The sequence below is a fragment of the Amphiprion ocellaris genome, chromosome 3 (genome assembly GCF_022539595.1).
Source record: "Amphiprion ocellaris isolate individual 3 ecotype Okinawa chromosome 3, ASM2253959v1, whole genome shotgun sequence".
NCBI classification, from domain to species: domain Eukaryota; kingdom Metazoa; phylum Chordata; class Actinopteri; family Pomacentridae; genus Amphiprion; species Amphiprion ocellaris.
In genome coordinates this window covers 11,515,809-11,536,749 of record NC_072768.1, presented here as the reverse complement: position 1 = coordinate 11,536,749, position 20,941 = coordinate 11,515,809, and the positions used below count along the sequence as shown (strand labels likewise).

The following is a 20,941-nucleotide window of genomic DNA, read 5'->3' as shown; positions in this document are numbered from 1 at the left end:
TATTAGACTGATCAGCAAATATTTTGATCGTTAATTGCTTAATACTTTCCAAGACAAAAGGCTGAATATTCTCTGACTCAGAATGCTCATTTTACGAAAGTCTGGGAAACATTCAGTTTACCAAAGTACAATATATGTCAGTGTTAAAGCTGTTGATTGACTGACAAAACTAATAGAGAAAATAATATATAGATTTATTAATAAAAATGCAAATTTACTGGAACCCTAAGGAGTAAAATCAGTTTCTTTTCACAAGTGCTTTTTAGAATTTATAGCATTATTTAAATCTTATATATGAAATGTTTAAACAATTAAATAACAATACTTATTAACATTATTGATGGCGATTAAAAATATATATCTTTACGGTAGCTTAGTTTTGTTAAGCTGAAAATATAATACAATTACTTTTGGTGTGAGTGTAGATTTAAGCTGGTTTTACCTGGTTGTCAGGATGATTGACGGTAAAGTATCCCACACAGATGATGACTTCGTGCAGCAGCTCTTCGGAGGAATGCTGGGTACAGTACCAGAGCAGGGAGCTGACAATGTGTCGGAAAGCTAGAGACAATCCCTCGGCTCCTAGAACAGACTGACAGGCCACAGACAAACCATGTTAGTGTGTATCATAAGCATAAATAGCCTTATTGTGAAAACATAGAGCTCAACACAGTAACAATGCAAAGTAATAAAAAGTTAGATGTTTTACTGGTGAGAATGTACTTGGTGTAAGCATACAAGCAAATCAAACGGGATCCAGCCCTTAAACACCCCAATCCCCCTCAGAAATGAGATGCTAGGAGCAACTCACAGACAGTATTTATTAAACATGTCAGTGTGACAAAGCACCATAAGATCATTACAATTTGCACTGGAAGTTTGGGTGTGTTAGCTTTTTAACATCCATAAACACAATACCTGAGAAGCTAAATGCTGTTTCAGGATTCCAAATTTAAAATCACTGAACCATATAAAAAAGATGCAGACAAAAAAGCAAAATGTTATGCGATTGAAAAACAAAATAAATAAAAATGAACTCGCAGTTTGAAAAGGAAAGCAGGAAAACTACTAAGCAAAGACGGAAAAAGGCAGTTCTGGTTTCAATGTGAACTTTTATTTTCTTAACATTGATTTTCAAGGATGGCTGATTTGTCGCAGCATATTCTGCCAAAATGCAACCACTGCAAAGCCCAGTAATTTATACTGCACTGGACCCTTTTGAAATTCCCTTCTAAACACATTATTGGGAGCTGATGCGGCAGCAGGGCGAGTTAACGACTTGAATTTTGATCAACCATCCACTGCAAATACATATTAGCTGCTGCCGTGAGGTAATGCGAAACACAAGGTGATTACAACTCCCGGCCAAAAAAAAGAAAGATTATTTAAAATCTTCATAAAACTCTGGCAGTGAAATGCTTTCATATCCAGCTGTTTTGAGTTGCCTGAATGTGGCGGGTCAGTGAGAGGAAGCTGCTTCAAAGTAATTACCCCGGGGCATTAAAATAATTAACAGCATTCTCGCTTGCTCTCGTGGCTTTCAGTCTATGCGGTGACTTAGCACAGTGAAGCTGTCGCCCTCTCCTCCTCGGGGTGGGTAATGTATGGCCCTGCATACAGTGATAATCACTCGTGTTCCATTCTAACTGCTGACCCACCAGACTCTATTCAACCCCAAAAAATGACCTGGGGTCAAAGGGCACCTGTGTTTATGTCCACAGGTCATCTTTGTCCTGAAGGGAGCAACTCCTCGTTTAATGGTTCTTAACAAAGGAACTACCTTTGATCTGATCATGTATACAGATTTATTAAACCCAGGGATGATAATTAAATATTTGGTGAAAGCCTGCTGTTTGCAATATGCATTTAACTTCCTGTTACTGTTCATGACACCAGTTCACGTTAAGGCATCAAGTATTCCCCACAAAAAACTTTTATTGTTAATAATTTCATTGTATAAAATATGCATAGAATAGTAACATCATACAGTACATGAAAAAAAATCTATATCTAAATGTCTAAAACATATGTGATATTTTGTATTTGTGAAAACAGAATATATTTAGTGTTTTGTTTTTGTCGCATTATTATTACCTGGAAGGCAGATAGGTCAAGAAGGGCAAAACTGTTGAGGAAGCGGATGCCTTGTAAAGCCACCTGGATGACCCCGGGGCCGTAAGGTTCCTGACTCTGGGAAGCAGACTCCGGCGAGAAGCTGTGCAGCAGGATGCAATACAGGGTGTGCACCACTCCGACCAGGTCTGTGGACTGCAGCAGGGCCGTCAATCCAGTCGGGTCCTGGCGTTTATTGTCGAATATAGTGGGAGCACTAAAGAAGATGAGAAGGCGAATGCGTGCTCAGGAAAACTGAAAATAACTGGAGGAGTTTATTAGGAAGTGGACTCAAATAACAAACTAGAAAACATCAATTAGCATTATAGTGTATTTGCAGATATTTTGAATATTATTTAGTGACTCTCTGCTGTTGCTGGTGTCATATTCACTGTTCATTCACTGCAACACTGAGGACACAAAAGCAGTCTAGACCTCAGTGACTTCTAGGTTTACTCATCAGACAAAAGCTTAGAGATGACTTTCCTTTGGATAAAAGATACTCTGTCAGTGCTGCCGTGTTATCCGACTTAACTGCAAGTGGAAGAGCACCAAGTTTGAAATGTGTTGCATATTTATACGTTGGATCACCCTTAATTTCATCTTCTGTCTGCTTCTGGTTGATTCGTGGAATAACAGTTTTTTCGCTCTTTGCATGTAAGAAGCGGTTTCACTTTTTTGAGTGCAATTAACTGCCAGCTGGATTAGCGAAAGACTGGGACTTTCAAGGCTCAAGATTAACTCTTCCGCTCTCACTCCTCCTACAGTAAACATAGTAATGCCATGACGTGAAGCTCATGGCAGTGATTTCAAGCTGGTAGATTGTACCGAGTTGTCTGACAAGGTGCTGAGTGCTCCAGTACATCTAATCAAAGCCTGCCTGAGAGGATTCAAGGTGATATGTTTGTTTGGCTCCAACAAAATGCCACCCTGTTGGTTAAGGGATTGGCAACATCATCCCTTCCCTGTACAATACATTTAACAACAGAGCCGGAGATAATGTGGCTAGGAAAGAGGAATAAAAGGCTCTATTTAATAAGTCAAAGAACCAACAAACCCAAAGTTTAAACATTCCACTGGTCTAAGTTTTTTAAAGTGAATTTTTCATGCTAAGAAATTCAGAAGATTTTTGAAGAGGTTTGAATAGAGAATCCAACCATAGAAAACAAGCATCATGGTACAAACAAAAAAATCCTTACACACAAGAGAAAATGAAAGTAATTATTGCAGTGATGTTATTTAGGATTCTCTGTGACAACACAGAGGACTCCTGAGAAAACCCTCAGCTAGTAGAGACAGACAATTTAAGACTACCGCAGCAGCACCAGCTATGATTTGCAGCCATGTAGAATGGAGGGTGTGTGACCTCTGGATGGAACCTACACTGCATGCTGATACTTGATGTTAGCCAACAGGCTTTGCGTGAAATATGCTGCTAGGCAAGAACACAGCCTCCTAATGCCATTATAATCCCCTGACACAGCAACTGGCATGGCCCAAATATTCTACTAGTCCACTGAGCATTCATATATATATGACACACAGAGAGCTTAGATAGAACAGAACCTTCTGGCTGCTGCATTGATCGCAATTTTTTTCTCACAATTATTCTACAATGAACAGTTCTAGCTATGGTCTACTATGGCATTGTGACATGGTCATTGTTACTGCACCGAGAACAGTTAGATTGTCATGGCTCGACTGCTACCCAGATTAGTAGACTCACTAAAATAACACATATAGCATCCAAAATTATTAATCTGCCCACCAAGGACCTCTTCCATCTCAACAATAGAGCTGTGACACGCATGGCTCGGACAGTCAGCAGGGACCCGGACCATCCCCTCCAGGACTCTTAGGTGGAAACGGGCACACTTTAGCAAAAGTTTTATCCCCTCTGCCATTGCTGCTCTCAATCACCGGTAGTGTGTTTCCCACCCATTCCTCACCAGCATGCGTGTTGCCCTATTGTCCTTTGCTCAATTGTCCATGATATGTGTATCTTTTATGTACCTGACAGTGCCTGTGACAACAAATATCCCCTTGAGGACAATAAAGCTCTATCGGTCTATCGATCTATCGATCAATCAATCAATCAATCAATCAATATAACAATTAAAATGCATCCTGGTTATTCTGCTTCAAATTCTATAATAATGTAGCATAAAATAATATCTGGCCCTGCCACTACGCTGAGCATTTCTGTTCCTTTGAAGTCAGAAATTGTGGTGCTGATGTCCCTTGGTGTGACTGTGTGCTTAGCCTCTGTCAGCGGCGCCACTGAACCTCTCTGAGTGGAGGTCACCGTATCACACGTGGGTGGGCTCCCCCCACACTGCAGGCTAAGGTTTATGGTGAGTGACAGAGCGCTGGGTCAAGTAGATGCCTATCTCTATCTGTGGTAACGACAGCTTAGCCAGCTTTCTGGTTGGAGTAAATGACCTGCTGGCTGATTGCAGAGGAACCACAGTCTTTGTTTGAGTAACCATGAGCCCCGTCTTTATGGATCCTCCTGACATTAAAGAACTGACTGTGACTTAGTCTCTGTCATTACTTGCAAAGAGAGAGGTGTGTGTGTTTGTTAGAGGAAGATCAAGAGATCAGAGATGTTTAAGGTGTGCAGTAGAGTGAGAGACAGGCTCACCGTCCGGTTACGACGAAGCACAGCTTGCACATGCTGTGTAGCAGAGCTGAGGCCTGCTGAAGGAAAGCAGACATCTTGGGGTGATCGTCTACAGGACCTTGGACCGACAAGAAGCACCCGTAGAGCTTGTCAATCAAGCCCATGTTTACCACGTAGCTGGAGTAAAGACACAAGAAAAGAAAAAAAACAAGCATTAGTTCCTAAATGTTAAAACAAGTTAAATAGTTTCTTTATAAAAAGCTCATCTCACACAGGCAAACAAAGACCTTTACTGTGCATAGTTCCACAGCACTGCAGCTGAAAGCCAATACCTCACCTAAGCCCTCCACCCCCTGCTATTACTGTGATATCTTCAATTTGTCTTTGCCAATGACAGGTCTCATGATCATGTTCCCTGTACTCTTTCAGCCACAAATCACTGCTAATAGTGTCATTAGAGGACTGTTGTGGTCCCTGTGCCAGCCCAGTTCTGGGCCCTTGACAGTCTGCTGACCTGGGGCTAGTCTTCTCAAAGCTCCGGTATTCCGGGACCTTCGGGCACCAACAACTTAAGAAAATCTAGAGAGCACTATAGCTGCCAATCAAGACCTTTAAGTCGCTGATGTGGTCACTCTGAAGTCACAGTTCCTCATTTAATCACTGCTTTGACTTTTTACTTCTCTCGCATGCCTTTATTGTTGAAACTGTCACTCACGGGTGTCCTCTTAAAACAGGTGATTATGTCAGTTTTGAACCTGCACTACAGGTCATTTGACACTTGAACCAAGTCCCCTTGCTTTGTCTTGATCCTCTTCCACAGCTTTACTTGGGTTGAAAGGATCTTTCCTCACACTTGCTGCTTTGTCCAATGCCTACTCTCTGTTTGACATCCTGCTTGGTGGTCGAACTCTCCACTTTGTGCCTCAAAATATGAATGTACATTGAAAATATTTACAGCACTGATAGGGGACTAAAAGCACTGAAAATGCAAACTGAGGAACTGGTAATGAGCAGAAAGGAAATAGTGATCTCCTCTCTGTTTGATATATAGGTTGGCATAATGGGGGAGTGTTGCAAAAGCTAAAAATGTTTTGATCTTTTGTCCTTCCTCACATATACATTATAAGACAGTTGAGGTAAATCTTGTGTTCGTACTCAGGATTATCCGTCTGACGACACAATTTTTCTCAGGCCCTCCTCTGTCTCTAGGGTTACGACTGGGTCAGTGGATGAGATTGGTGGGCCTGTGCAGCTGCTCCATCCAGATGAATCATGGCTTGTGGGAGGGACAGTGGAAAGACTGCACTAGTCCAAAAGGCTTCATACGGCCGGGCCTGCCTTTCCTCACAGTCCACATTTCTCCATCAGACCCCCGACTCCTACAGCCCAGACCCACATGGCTGGCTTTAACGCCAGGTTCAAGAGGACCTTTCAAAGCTTTGGAAGTGCTCTTTGTTTATGCTACTTTGTGACCCTGCCCTCAGAAACTGATTTTACTTAAAATGTGGTACTGAATGTGTGGAAAAAGTACATGCTGGAGGGATGCCAGAATACACCTCATTCTCACACTACTCCCATTCTAAAAAGACACCACTTGGAACTTTTCCAAATGATCTGACATTCTGTCAGCCTATTCTTTACATAAGGCATGTTGTTGAGGAAATCAGAGGTTGACCAACTCTCAACCCGGTGAAGAGGAGTGGAGGAGGGATATACTAAAGGAGGTAAAAAGGTTGTGAGATGAAAAAAGAGGTGCCATGCAGGAGGATGAGAAGTGGTACGAGAGCAGCACAGAACATTGAAGGGAAAATACCTGATTAGATCTTGTGTGCGAGTGTTGAAGGACTCTGTGGCAGAGCTCTTGACCTTGGTATCTGGGGAGGAAATCCATGTGTTTTCGCCTTGCCAAGACTCAGAGATATTTGGCCACAGGGACCCCAGGATGGTGGCGATGGTTTGAAGCAGGCCTGTTGTCAAACCTTCAAAGACTTGTTTGTTCACACTGCGCCCAAAAATAGACTTGTCCTCATCTGGGACATACAGCTGTTAAGAAAAAAACACAATGAACACAGGACAGTATACTGAAGCATTAATAAACCTGTTATTTATATCGCCAGGTTATCGGTCTTTTAATAAACTCTGAAGTTCAGAGACTACAGCAGGAATCTGACAGCATGCCATTAGACATAATATCAACAGTGTAGAATTAAATTGCAGTAGGCCAATTTACCCTTTAGCGCTGAGTTAAAATGCCATTTTATTAATGCAGAAGCAAATGTTAAATGTCCTGTTTTAGTAGAAAAAGGCTTGTTGGTACATTACAGTTTAGCAGGTTTTATTCATCACTTTCAGCCAACAAATTAGTAAACCGCAGTCTTAAGAATTGAAATGGCTACAATAAAGTCATATAGTAGCTGTTTACAGCCTTTGTCAGCCACACAAAGCTGGTGTAAACAAACAGAGACAGACTATAAACTGGCTACATCCTGACAAGATAGAAGCCCAAATAAAACGGCTGTAGACGGACATATACAGCACAGTAGTAAGACAAGCACTCTTCTCATTTGCATTTCAAGACAAACTTCATGAAAGCAGAGGTCCACATTTAAAATATAGTGCCACTGTTTAATGTGGGACCTTGCAAACATAAAATGTTCCCATTTGGTCTAATGGTTGGGGTGAATGCTGACAGCATAGGTAAATCCACCGACATTCTCCGCAAATCTAATTAAAAGGGGACATGCTCATATGGCCGTGCAACCCCCACCGCTTGACTCTATTGCTCACACACACGCATACCAAAACACAGACATGCACATGAATATGTTCATGTCTATAAATACAATGACAAATGCAAATCTGTGTTAAAAAAAAAAAACAAAAAAAAAAAACAAAACTAAATCTCAGCTCATTATAGAGGGCTGAGGAGGCACATGAGTAATTTTGGGCTCAGTTCTTTATCTGTAGCAAACACAAGCAGAAAAGTTGGTTCATCTCTTGCAGTGCTGTTGGATATGTCAGTCAGCAGAGCAGCTGCTGGGATATGTTTTATATAAACTGGAGCATACAGGCTAACCTCTCCCTGTGAGCCCTAAGGAAATACGACTGCTTTGGATTGGAACTCGACTGGAGAAGGAAGCCCCAGTAGAGTTCATGCATGCACCACAACCCTGTGCCTGTGCCTTGTCCTGTCTGTGTTGTGAGTGTAGGAGGCCCCAGTGAGCCGCCACCGTTGGATGTTTGGAGTGAGCTGATGTTTACAGGCCTTCTTACAGAGTGCTGAAGGATATGGGCTGACATGTCGCCGCAATGCAGCCTGACTGACTGTGCTCTCACATTCCCTCAGTTGGGAGGCATCTGTGGAGAGACTGGGCAACGGTTTGTTACTCACTAGTTTGTGTCTTGCTCTGTCTTTCATTAACACTGTGGCAGTGACAGACACCAGCAAAAAGGCAGGGCTTTCTCTGTGGTCAGAGTAGTGCATGCCAATCGATAAAGGTAAAGAAAACAGGGAACGGGTAAGAAAAATGAAAAATTTCTGCATGGCTATCTTACAATATCCTGTATTTAAATACAATGAGCATGTCTCTTCCAGTTAATCTACTTTATAGAAATTAAAATATTGTGTTTGGCAGACACTAGTCATGCAAACCTTCATATTTCATTGCATCATCGAAGAAACATTCTGTAGCTGTTGATCCTGTGTGTTTACTTACTGTTAGCTGATGCAGCAGCAGGTCCATGAGGAGGACTATCTTGTTGCTAAACAGCACATAGGAGCAGTTGAGGGCACAGCAGGAACATGCCAGGTAGTAGATATTTACAGCAGCACAGAGAGATCTAACAGAGACAGATAAGAAAAAAAAATATTATTCACAAGTGTGAAATATAACAAACCTCAGGGCACACTGCTTCACTCCTTGCAAGTAACTGAAAAAACACTACTGCTGGGATGTAAATGTGACCTGGGCATTGACAAGATTATCTGCAGGCACCAGGAAACCAAACACACTTTTCTGTATTTGTGGTTCTTTAAGGGTGCAGTTTGTCTTCACCAGTCAAAAGCATATCTCACTGACAGCGCAAGCAAGGAAGCTGGTTTGAGGAATAAAACACTCATATCAGCTACTTATGTGGAAACTCCCCTCACCAGATCCACCCTCAGAGGTGCTGAGTGCAATCCCAGTCCCATCTTGGTAGAGATGGTGCAGCATTTCCGCTGGAGAGATAAAACTACTTTTCTTAGCAGCTCCTCACAGCCGCCAGGCAGCAGCCAGCGCTGAGCCAGTCAGCGTGCCTCTGTATTATGTCTACTCTAAAACAAGCCCCAGAGAAGATTAATGCTTCTGATAACTGACCAATCATTCTGCTGTGACTGCTACTCCCCCTTGCCCCGTTTCATCAGTTAATATTTTCTGACAACTGTATATTTTAGCCATTGGAGGAATAGCGTGTCCTATCTGCTCGTTGGAAGAATGGAATCCGCCTCTCCAGTGCCTAAAGTAGGCCATGTTTATTTCAACTGGTAAACATTTTGATATCTACCGAACCTTCACATCTGCTGTGCGTTTTCGGTCAAACCACGCTGGCATGGTAAAGAAAAATAGATTAGGTGGAGGTTCACCAAAGTCTCTCGATAACTTCCTCTGGTTTTTGCTTTGCATTTGCTAGCGGGCAGATCGGTCGCTTCGCCATATCATTATTGACATTGCAGTGTAAAGCTGTCAGACATGGAATGTGGTGTTAATGTGACAAGAACTACTTGAAACAATAACAGAGCACCTAAAAAAAGATCACCTTAAGAACTTTCTTACAAATTGTTATAGTACTGCAGCAGCTATATTGGGAACAATTTTATAAAATCTTAAAAGCAATGGAAAAAGTTCATTACAGTTAAAGTGCGCTGACAGGGAAGTTTTTGTGGAGCAAGAAGTGAGGTAACATGAGAACCCAAGCAAACTATGCTTTGTGTGCAGTCAGGCAGCATCAGATTCTCAGAGACGCTGATTCTCGAGAGAACTTGGGAAACAGATCAGCTTCTATGCAAATACCAAATTGACAACTCAAATACTTGTTCACGAATGTATAATTATAAGCTTCACACAGCTTATGGAAACGGTGGTAACCTCCATGTACATTCCTCTAAAGGAGAACAGTTACTTTAGTCACTCTTGTCGTATTTGACATTATGTCCCCGTTGAGTAAAGTGGTGCACAACAGTAGGGTTATCATATCATTTATCAGGGAATAAATGGAAATGTAGGACTGACTTCATTATATCGAAGAGCTGTCTCAGTGAGAAAAAGTCAACGTTTGTCAATAACATTTAACTTACATTGAGATTCTGGGGTTACCATCTGCCATATGTTTGTCCTCTGCTGAGTATAATGCAATATTTAACAGTTCTTTTAAAAAGGAATAAACGAGGTGGTAATTTACATTGAAATGTGAACTTCTTGTCAAGTTTTACAAAAGGTTTAGATCAGTGGATTGGAGAGGGTATGAAAATTCTTTGACTCGTCCTGGTGCTCATGAAACCATTCGTGTGATTTTTAAACAGATTGGACTATTGTGTGAAATATGCAGTCCCAGTGGAAAAAAATTGCACTACTGAAGGGCATCCTGGCAGTTTAGTGGAATAAAAAAATGTATTTGATTAAAGTTGGTAACTTCCTTCATGTTTCCCTTCTTCTGCCAAGAAAGGGTGGAAAATGTCCCAAAAACAACAATCTTAAAGAGACTATGTATGACATCATAAATGAAGAAAAAAAAAAGAGTCAAGGGGATTGAGATTTACTTACTGCATTGTCATATAGTTTTGGTTGTTGTCTTTGGACACAGGCAGTTTCCATCTGGCAGTTTTGCCATGACTTGCTATGCCATCAACTGTGTCCCCAGTGGAGACCTGTTGGAGCGTTTTCAGCTTTTCAAATCCAGTTTGTCCCTGTTTAGTATACGGTGCAATGATTTTTGACAGTGTTCCCCTTGTCACAAAAAATGTAGGTGTTTTGGTATAGCCCGTGTTCATGTTGGCTGCTGCAAAATAGGTTTACTGATTTTGTTTCTGCTAGTTGGAGTTTCAGCTCTGTGATTGACTGGTGACATGTCCAGGGTGTACCCAGACTCTCGTCCACTGTCTGCTGGGACAGGCATGGTATAGTATTTGGAGTTCCCCTACATACAGTGCATGTATACAGTAAACAAGGGTGCAGCAAAAGTTGAGCTTTTAAAAAAGAAAGTAACATTTGTTATTACAAAAAAAAACAATGCTTTAAAACACTACTACGCAACTGTGGGTTTGGGTTGGGATTGTAACAAACCACTTTAAAAATTAATTCAAGACATGGCTGCATACCGTCTCCCTGACCTGACTAGCATAATCTAATTAAATCACTTAACTTCTGGCAAGACAGATCTGGCCCTCCATTCACTCAGCTGCTCATGTAATGAGCATGCAATTGCTTTGTAACACAGCTAATCAGGCTTGTCTTTGGTCATCTCTGAACAAATGAGGAAGCCGTCAGAGGCATGTTTGAGTTATGCCCTTACACCAGCTTGCACAATGAACCATCACACTGATCTGTCTTTGGTTTCCTCCCACCTAATTGAGCTTGATGAGCATGACACCTGATAGTCCAACCTCTCTGGGAATCTCACTATCTAAATACCCCTCAGTGACAGCTCGAGTCAAAGATTTTGAGGAACAATTTGGTAAAGTGCCACAACGCTCTTTCTCATGTTGCACAAAAAAAACTTGGGGGACTGATGTGTGCCAGTCTATCTAAGCAGGCCACATTCCTTCATCTACACCACAATGGGATTCTCATTACAGTGGTGAGATTGCGCTTAACAGGATCCCAAAATTAACATAATCGCTATCTCTCTCAACTCGCTGACTGCATTAGCGCTTTGAGAACAAGCAATGAAGTACTGTCACAAGTTGTAACTGGCGGAGTTGGAAGAGGGATTTAAAGCTGATAAAAAGAAGATACGAATAATTAAGTAATGTAATCTGCTCGTTTACACTAACAGTTAACCTTATACAGTGGGGAATACCATTTTACCTGTAAAGGTACTCACACCCAAAAAGAAATGAGGCCAAGAGGTAAAAGGATAGAACACACCTGATCCTGTGTGGCCCATATGCAGCCCCTGAGGTCCTGATAGTCAGCAGGCCAACCTACGATACGGTGGAATCTTGTGATAATATTCTATAATCATTTCATTTTTAGGAAAATTCTGATAGGCAGGAGAGGAAAACTTAAAAACCTTCTGAAACAAAGAATTTGTCCACAAAAGCACCCAGACTTTACTAGTTGTTAGCTCTCTGGAATAAACCACCAGTAACAACCATAAATGCTGTTTCTCTAGCACGGTTACGGATTGTGTCTATCTTTCATCAAAATCCATTTATTAAGGTAAATGGCCAACTCTGTGCTCATTTGACAACAGGACAACAAGCATGTAAAAGGCTCTTTATGCTTTTTGTCACTGCCTTGAGTTATCAACCATGAAATCTGTGCTCCTCAACCTGAGTCTCACATTCCTCGCCCTTTCTGTGCGTTTCCTATGTGTGCAGTCAAGCCTGACGGGAGCAGCGCTGTAGAAATCTGACTAACTTCCAGATCAGGTTGAGCCCCTGCCTCTTAAACAGGGGAGGAAAAAGAATCCTAAGCCAAAATAAAAGGTGAGGAGCAAATCCATTTCCTTGTGCTGTCAAACAATCCCTTCATTCACTGCTATCTAAATGACATTTAATTTGATTCTGGTGTTGATCTCTCCGATACCCTGAGTGCTTCCAAGACATCTACTCTGGCTGTCGTGCCACACTGGCCAGGTATGAAGGAGGAGAAATCTGATGAGCCGCCACACAGCACCATGCACACGAATGCACACACACACACACACACACACACACAAATACATACACACAGCCTCACAAATGGTGGAAAACATCCTGAAATAAAACCACAGGTAGCAGGTCTGATTTCACAGGATACACCAGGTCATGTGAGACAGAGGTGGAAATACAAATTGGGTTAACATGCATGTCCACTGCTAAACCTTTCTCTGTAGCTCACCTGTTACCATCACAGCTCTGTATGACTTTTAAAAAACACTGGAAACTATCATCATGTGGTGTGACGAAAACATCAGAGTACAAACATCTGAATTTGACTTTTACTACTGAAATTAATAGACTAGTGCTTCTGCTCTTTTCATTGTTTGTTTTTTAAAACTCAGATGAAGCTAGATGGCTGAGACCATTTGCAAGCAGTACACAACACTAGTCTTTCTTCCCTTCTTCTCTCCAGTGACCCCTATTGAAGACAGAAGGACAAGGCATCTGCAATCTAAATACCAGCACTGTGTAACTCTGCATCAGTGTGCAAAAAAAAGATTCTTGTCGTCAGTCCTTTGACACTGGTTTTGGGTTAAACTGATAATCTGCAGCTGTCATAATGGAAGGAGAGTAAAAGGACAACAATCACACAACCAAGTGTTGGCAACTAAATGTACTTGTTCCGTACTTATGAAACAGTTTTAAATGAGTGAGACAAAACTGTTTCAACTAATAACGGTGATGAAATATACTGTTAAAGGATTCTGTAAACACTTATATCTTCGATGCAATGCCTACTATCTTACTGGCCATACAGCACCACTGCTACCATACAACAGCACAAACAATGGGAGATTTAAATGAATCGTTTTAGATTACGTACTTAATTGATCAGCTTATTTTAGATTAGTCACCCTAAACATAGAGCTAAAACTTTAAATTAATACATTTTTCAACGAACATAAAATCTCTTTATTAATCTCTTTATTTAAAATTGATGACTTATTTAAGCAGTCTTTTGAGCAGAATACCAAAAACTGACTCAAGTGTCTCAAACAAAAATGTTTACAGATTTTATTTGACTCCAAAAATAAACATAAATACATAAGTAAATTAGATACCATTTGGTTTCAAATTGGTAAGTGAAGTACACATTTGGCTATTGAACCGTTGAGATATGTTTCACAGCTTTATGGCATTTTATGGATATAAGGGTGACGTTTAATGATTTAAATGCCCATGAATAAGAACACCAGGCAAATAATTAACATAATGCAAATCAAAGTAACTAATAACATTACTGTGTTGTATAATTAATGCAGTCCATGGCAACGTTTGGGATGTTACTGTGCCTTTTGTACGATATCATCTGTCCAGCTGAAGTTAATGACAGTGGCTGCATAAACCCCGATCTGGACACGCCAGCGACCACAGGGTTACACCAGAACATTAGCAGAGCCTCGTAGAGGAATTAGCTCATTAATGTAATGGTAACAAGATGGAATCAGCCTCCCTGGGGAGAGATATGGCAGGAGCACCTCGGCAGCTGCCTTTTTTTGTAAATCACTCTGCTTATCTGGTGGGAGGAGGTGATCAATACGGCAGCATCACTGTAAACAGATAATGTAGCGCACTCTGGGGCTAGCGTCTGTATAGCAGCCCATTAGGCCACACAGCAATCCAGATGACAGATAGTGATAAGCAGACAGCCGGGCTGCGTCCTTGTGTTGCATCTCGACATGAGCTACCGACTACACTGACACAGGAACAAAGTCCTCTCCTCTCCTGAATTTTACATGACTAAAAAAACGGGAAAGGATCCAGTGAAATTTGTCTGAAAAATATTGTGACTGTTCAAAACTGTGGATGGATTTAAAAAAAAAACTGCTTTACATTTATATACCCAGTTGCAGCCAACACAGTTACTGTAATAGCTACATTTAAGGTACAACAAGCTGCAGAACAAGGTTGTTCTATAGAGACTATACAGAAATGATGTGTTAAAGAGGCTAGCAGTATAAGCAACACAAACTAAAAGGCAAACCAGTGAATTGTAGTACTGAGCTTAATTAGTATAGACACAAAATATAACAACAAAATAATAATATTAGATCATACACATGCTGCTGTTTATCTGTGAAACAACTGTTAATCTCATACGCACGTCAGCCTTCACTCCAGAGAGTCCTGTTTAGCTATGGGAAAGCTTTAGTTAGGAAGGAAGAGCTACTTTAACTAGAAACACTTTATAATAATAATTATTATTATTTATAAACTATTCCAGAATTCAAGTAAATTGTAAACAGAGGACAAAGGCACATGGGCTTAATTTTTATCTGCTGTTTCTTCACCACAGTATGTCAAGGACATGTCTAAAAGCCCAGGAGGTATTTCGTGTACTTAAGTTAACAAATCATGCACAGATATCCAAGCAAAGTCTGAAAAACTGAGCTTAGTGCAAGAAGACTGTCTCTCCATTTAAGATCATATTTTCTGCAATTCAGAAGTCTGAAATTCACTCCGATTACAATGATTGAGAAAGAGAGACTACAAAAAAAAATCAATATACATGCAATGTCCTTTAAAAGCCTTATAAATATAAGAAGCATTTGTCCATTAGCAGAGACTCAGAGACCAGTAAATGCTAATGAATGGGAGAGCAAGGCCATTCGAGTCCATTACAGAGTCCCACTTGTGAGCACAACAGCCTCTCTGAGGTTATCTACTGGCAAGCTGTACAAACGCCAGACCCACAACTCAAAAATACTCCGTACTCTAAATGATAGATGGGACACATGTGCTTTTTGTGTTTCGAGAGAAAAGAATGAACACAAATTGATTACAGAAAGGGAAATGCTTTCCAATTCTTGAAGGGCAGCGCTGTTATTCATTAATACATTTCGAGAGTATTTATTGAGATGAAGCAACGATAAACAGTGATAAATTAGGTTAGTTGAGATTAGCTCACTTACTTTATGCAATTGCAAAAACAATCGCAAAGAGGAAATAGAGCAGCGTTGTCAGTGAGGTCAGAGAAAGGATACAGACAGAGAGAAGTCATCAAGAGGAAGGAAAGCCTCATTAAACAGTATGGATCATTCAAATGTGTTCCTCTCTTTTAGGCTACGTAAACACAATCAGAAATGTTAATGCTATTTTATATTCTTTCAAAAATCTGGTTGGCATTTATTCCCACACAAAAAAGCTTCCAGCCTATTTATACATGGCGAAAGAGAAATGCAAAACAATATTTACCCTTTTGAAAGTGATTGTCTACTGTCACTTACAAATAACTTCATCTGTTTCTTTCATATCATTTCCTGTTATTAGAGCAATAAAAAGCTGCAAACAATACAAGAGTCTACTTTCTTTAATATTATGTAACTTGTCATACTTTGATGGAGGTTCTGCTGAAAGATCTGATGCAGAACAGTAATGCTCAGCCCAATTTGTGTTTGCAGATCATCAACATAAAAATTTAGTGCAATTTAACATAAAGGGAACTGAAATTTACTACTTTTATTGATTGTTCATAAATGCATTACTACAGCGAATTTAGACTTTGCAGAAAATCCCTGCACACCTGTTCCAACAATGAACCTAAATTTAGACTTAGGCTTCCTCAAAAAGATCACACTAATGACCACACAGGTCTCAACGGCAACGACTGGTCAGCATTTCCAAAATAAGTGGTACCAAACATAAGCTAAAGAGACAGCTCACCCTGCTGGCTTGAAACAGAAACTTGATCAAGTCATGACCACTAAATCGGTTGGGCACAGTAATTGATTTTTTTGTTTTAAATGGCGCATTAAATCACAGGAAAAAAAAATTCTAAAAACACAAAAGCACCTTTTATATTTTAATTCGCATGAAGCACATGAATACGTAAACATTTCAGTCTGGTGAGAGTACTCACTTGAGAGGAATACGAGGAACTGCAGTGGGTGTGGAAGCAGCAGTGATGACCTGCAAAATTTGTTCCAGAGCAGACAGGCCACCGCCCACTTGGAAGGCCACTTGGTCGGCATTGTTCTGTCAAGGCGGAGAGAAAGAGGGAGAGAAACAGAGGTACAGTCAGGGGACAACGAGCCGCCGGCTGGACAGGGGATTACATGGCTCTCAACAGACAGGGAACCCTCTCTTTCTCCTACAGGGGCGAGGGATTGAAATCTGAAACAAAGTGATCCCTAAAGTATTCCTGTTTAATCTCAAAAGTGCACAACCTGACTCCACCCCTCAACAGTCGAGTTTCAGTGGAAAGCAAATGCTCTGCAGGCTCCAGTTAGCACCAGGGTGGTCTCAACGGACGACCACAGACTAAGTGAAACCGAGAAAATGCCGCTCGGGCAATTTAAGAACAGGGCAATTAGAGAACTTTAAAATTAAGACAACCATTTTAACAACAACAAATATACAAAGACATTGCATTCCTATTATTAATCAGACATTTTTGTTATCGCATTATTATCCATTTAGTTAAAAAAAATTCTGCACTCATATTACCTCACCTGTTGTGTCAGCATTTACAGGGATTAAAGAGACACATATTCCTGTTCAGAGACAGGATTTCTCCAACCTTTAACACTATCCAGCCACTCACACTTGCAGAGGAGCTCGACTCACACTTCCAGTTACTTTGGATCTGAAGAAACCCGATTTCGGTGAGCTTGACTAAATGGTTTAATCTCAAAGTGACGTTTTGGCTCTGGATCTGTTCAGCTTCAGTTTCTTTCCATTCTGCTACTTGTGTTATTTATGACTTGCAGCTCATGGTTTTCAAATATATAAATGAGGGGGCAACAGCGGATATGGTAATATTACTGAATACATTATTTGCTACAAACAGGGTTGAAGGCTCACACATCACAGGCTTTAAAACTGGCTTAATTAATTGGCTGACAGTAGTAGATTTATTAGCAGGCAAACTGCTGTTCATAGTAAACCGTCAGACAAATGGACATACAATTTGAAAAATACAGCACATTTTCCCATGTTAAAAAATGTACTTGTGTGAAATAAATGACCTCTGTATACATGAAGTTTAACCCCTACTTTTTCTCCAATTGTAATTGAATATGTGGTTTAAATAATTGTTAAAGAAAGAAAAGTTAACATTCTCTGATTCTAGCTTCTTAAGTTTGAATATTTCTTTACTCTTCCATGACAGTAAACTGAATATCCTTGGGTTGTGGGCAAAACAAGACATTTGAGGATGTCATCTTGGACTCTCTTTGCACCATTTTTGATACTGTATGAACCAAAAAAATTTCACTAATTGAGAAAATAACGAACACATTAGCTGACAATGACAATAATGGTTCAAATAAAGGGTGTGTCACTCAAATGTTACTAAGACAGCGAAGAGGACAACAAAATTAATTGGATATTTTAATTTCCTTTGTAACTCAAGTAAAATAACCAGTAGCACATATATGTAGCACAATCAAACTGCTTAATGTGAATATTGAAACTTTTTTTGGGTGCAACCTTTTTTTCTTTTTGTAAATTTGTTGTTCTATTCTATTGTGTGTAAGCTTGACTCCTTTGTCTTGTTTTAAGAAATGATGGTGTAAACTTATCAGCTCTAATTGCTTGTTCCTGGAGTTGGTGAGGAAACAAACTTAACAGCACTTATCAGCTTTAATTGCTTGTTCCTGGAGACAGTGAAGAAATAAACTTAACAGCATAAAGTCTCCACACATTAGTGTAATAAACAAAACACATCCAGGCAGCAGAAATAGATGAATACTTTAGAAGTGGTTTATTCTATTCGATCAGAATCGATTGGTTCTTGTTTAAATTATGTTTGTCCCCCCTCACTCCACTTAGAATCTAAAAAAAGACAAATAAACTAACTTTAAGGAAAAATATATCAGTCCAGGGCATTAAGTAAATGAACACATGTGAGTAGACCCGTCCTGCCCTCCACTGATGATAGAATAATTGGCAGCAGGTTGGCTGCTGTTGCTACAGTGTCTTATACATCAACAAGTACAAAGCCAGGAGCGAGCGCCGACGACGAGACATGTTTGTGCCTGGGTCGACAAGGAGGAAAGGAACCAGAGGGGAGCTGCTGATGGATGGCCTTCTTCACACAACTAAAGAGGGCTGAGTTACACTGCAGGTCAGTCCTCCACCTAATGAGGTTACAGTCTCCACAGTGATGTGACTGCACGAAAATCCAGCCACTTCACAGTGCTTTTGTTCAACAGATGGGAAGTTGCCAACAAGCCTGAACACATTGAGAGAGAAGCGCTTTACCAAATTACAGATAAGCTCTTCATCTGTCATTCATGCCCGCTGCTGAGCTAACTGCTGCTCGATTCCGGTGTTAGACGCATACAGAAGACACGCCCAACAATCGCTTAGAGTTTGACACAAAAACGTTAAATGCGCCAAAGACGCGCTACCTTTAACATAATGAGAAATGTCTCAAAGACAGTCTCAAGAGACAGTCTCAAGAGACACAAAGTGCCGTTTGTAAAAGAACTCATTGTGACTTCCCTTCTGTATGTTAATTGCAGTTTCCATACCTAATCAATTAGGTCTCAATCACTGAGCTTGGCTTAACCCCTATCTTAACCCTCCCATCAACACACCTACCTAAAAGCTTCTAGGCTAAATGAGAAAAGGCAGCTCTTTCATAGCAGCTTATCAAATGGTATTAAAGCGGGTAACTGGGACCTGCCCAGTCCTGGCCGTCTCCTGCCAAAACCAGACAAGAGTTTCTTGCTTGTTAGTTCCTTTTCTGCTCTGCTGACAGATTTATCTGTTGTGATGACGGAACAATACCGGTGAAGAGATTAAGTTCAAACTACGTGACATACTATCTATAGGTGGTCTACACATGCACTGGACCACAGACAACAAAAATGGACCAGAGTATTACCATGAGGACAAACATTGCAATTAGACATAATGCTTAAAATAAAGGTTTGTTTTGTATAGTAACAGCCTGCGGTCTGAGAGTGTTGATCTTGCTGCTGTGCAATGTAGCTGACTTTCCAAGTAAATGGAACAAGCATCTGGTGATGATATATTCTCTCTACAGACCCAAGGCAGGGCAACAGCAATTATGTTTATATATAATTAAAGCGACAGTGTATGTACACAGTGAGCTGAATTTGCATACAAATCTAACAGAATGAAAACAAAGCTTTAGTTTCTTTTAGCAATGAGCCACAAATTACATTGCAGAGTAACAGCTGCAACAATGATCCTCAACCCAGTGTTCTTAAAAAGATACTCCAACACTTTGGGAAATACAGTTCTTTGCTGTCTTACCCAAAGTTAGCTAAGACTATCAGTTATCAGTGTCTTTCCCTATATGTTTAGGATACCTTAGCTCAGAGGGGACTAAACAGTTCTAAACAGGGGAAATAAACAGTTGTGACAACTGAGATTTGTGCAGTGTTGCAGTTAATAGCAAAACCCAACAGATGCTTGGATGCATCTGTGACTGGCCCATTAACTGACAAGATACATGAGTAATAAGGATTTGTAACATTGGATTTTTGCCAGGATGTGATATGCCATCATTTTCTGACTCATTTTGCCCGATTGCCAATGCTGTTAGATGGACATATTTTTTCCACGTAATGGAGAGAACAACAGGTCTCTCCTGTAGTGGATTTATAATTATTACACTTTATAATGGCTGCTGGTAGGTGCAGAAATACCACATACTGTTTTTCAAGTGTACACATTCACTGGGCAGAATTGGAAAATTAATTTTATGTAAAACCTGTCATATGTATTTTTATGTAATATTTTCAAGCTTGCCAGTCAGTATTAATTTTTGTCTTTATTCGCTTTTACGGATGATATTTAACTGGTAAGTAAGGCAGATTTGGAGTTTGGAATGTTGTTTGTGGTTTGGCTCAAGGGGTGGCGATGTTGGTTGGTCTGTCCATCACGTTGGTACAGACTGACGAAAAACAAAATCTACTGAATAGATTTCCACAAAACTGTGTGTGGACATTCATGTTCCCCAGTAGATGAAACCCACTTGTGACCCACTGACGTTTCCTCTAGAGCCACCTTAAAAGGCGACATCTGCTGTTCTGACTAAAATGCGCAGACAACAGTCAGATGGATTGCTGTGAATTATGGCACAAATATTTATGTCCCTTTCAGAATAAACTGTGATAATTAGATAATTATGTGACTTCAACTTTTCATCTACTAACATCATCAGGACAAAATTACTATTTGTCAAATCACTGGTGTATGGCCAAATAGTTTATAAATAGAAAACAATCCTTTCAAATATTGTAATCAGCAAATGCTTACACACGAACCTATGAAGGTCAGTACCAGTTTTTAATGGGTTGCTCCACAAATTGTGCATGTTGAAGGCA

At 40.3% G+C, this 20,941-nt stretch overlaps 1 protein-coding gene across 3 annotated transcripts in view; it reads right to left on the bottom strand.

Moving 5' to 3' along the window:
* The window catches only part of scaper (S-phase cyclin A-associated protein in the ER), a 61,604-nt gene that overhangs the window by 7,743 nt on the left and 32,920 nt on the right, over window positions 1-20,941 (bottom strand). For all 3 annotated transcript variants that reach the window (XM_023287786.3, XM_023287787.2, XM_035956067.2), the window contains 6 exons: window positions 16,498-16,613; window positions 8,452-8,575; window positions 6,549-6,778; window positions 4,757-4,912; window positions 2,095-2,329; window positions 443-592 (listed from right to left, as the gene is read on the bottom strand). In XM_023287786.3, the coding sequence (XP_023143554.1) occupies window positions 443-592; window positions 2,095-2,329; window positions 4,757-4,912; window positions 6,549-6,778; window positions 8,452-8,575; window positions 16,498-16,613 (1,011 nt within the window). The remainder of the gene's footprint in view (window positions 1-442; window positions 593-2,094; window positions 2,330-4,756; window positions 4,913-6,548; window positions 6,779-8,451; window positions 8,576-16,497; window positions 16,614-20,941) is intronic.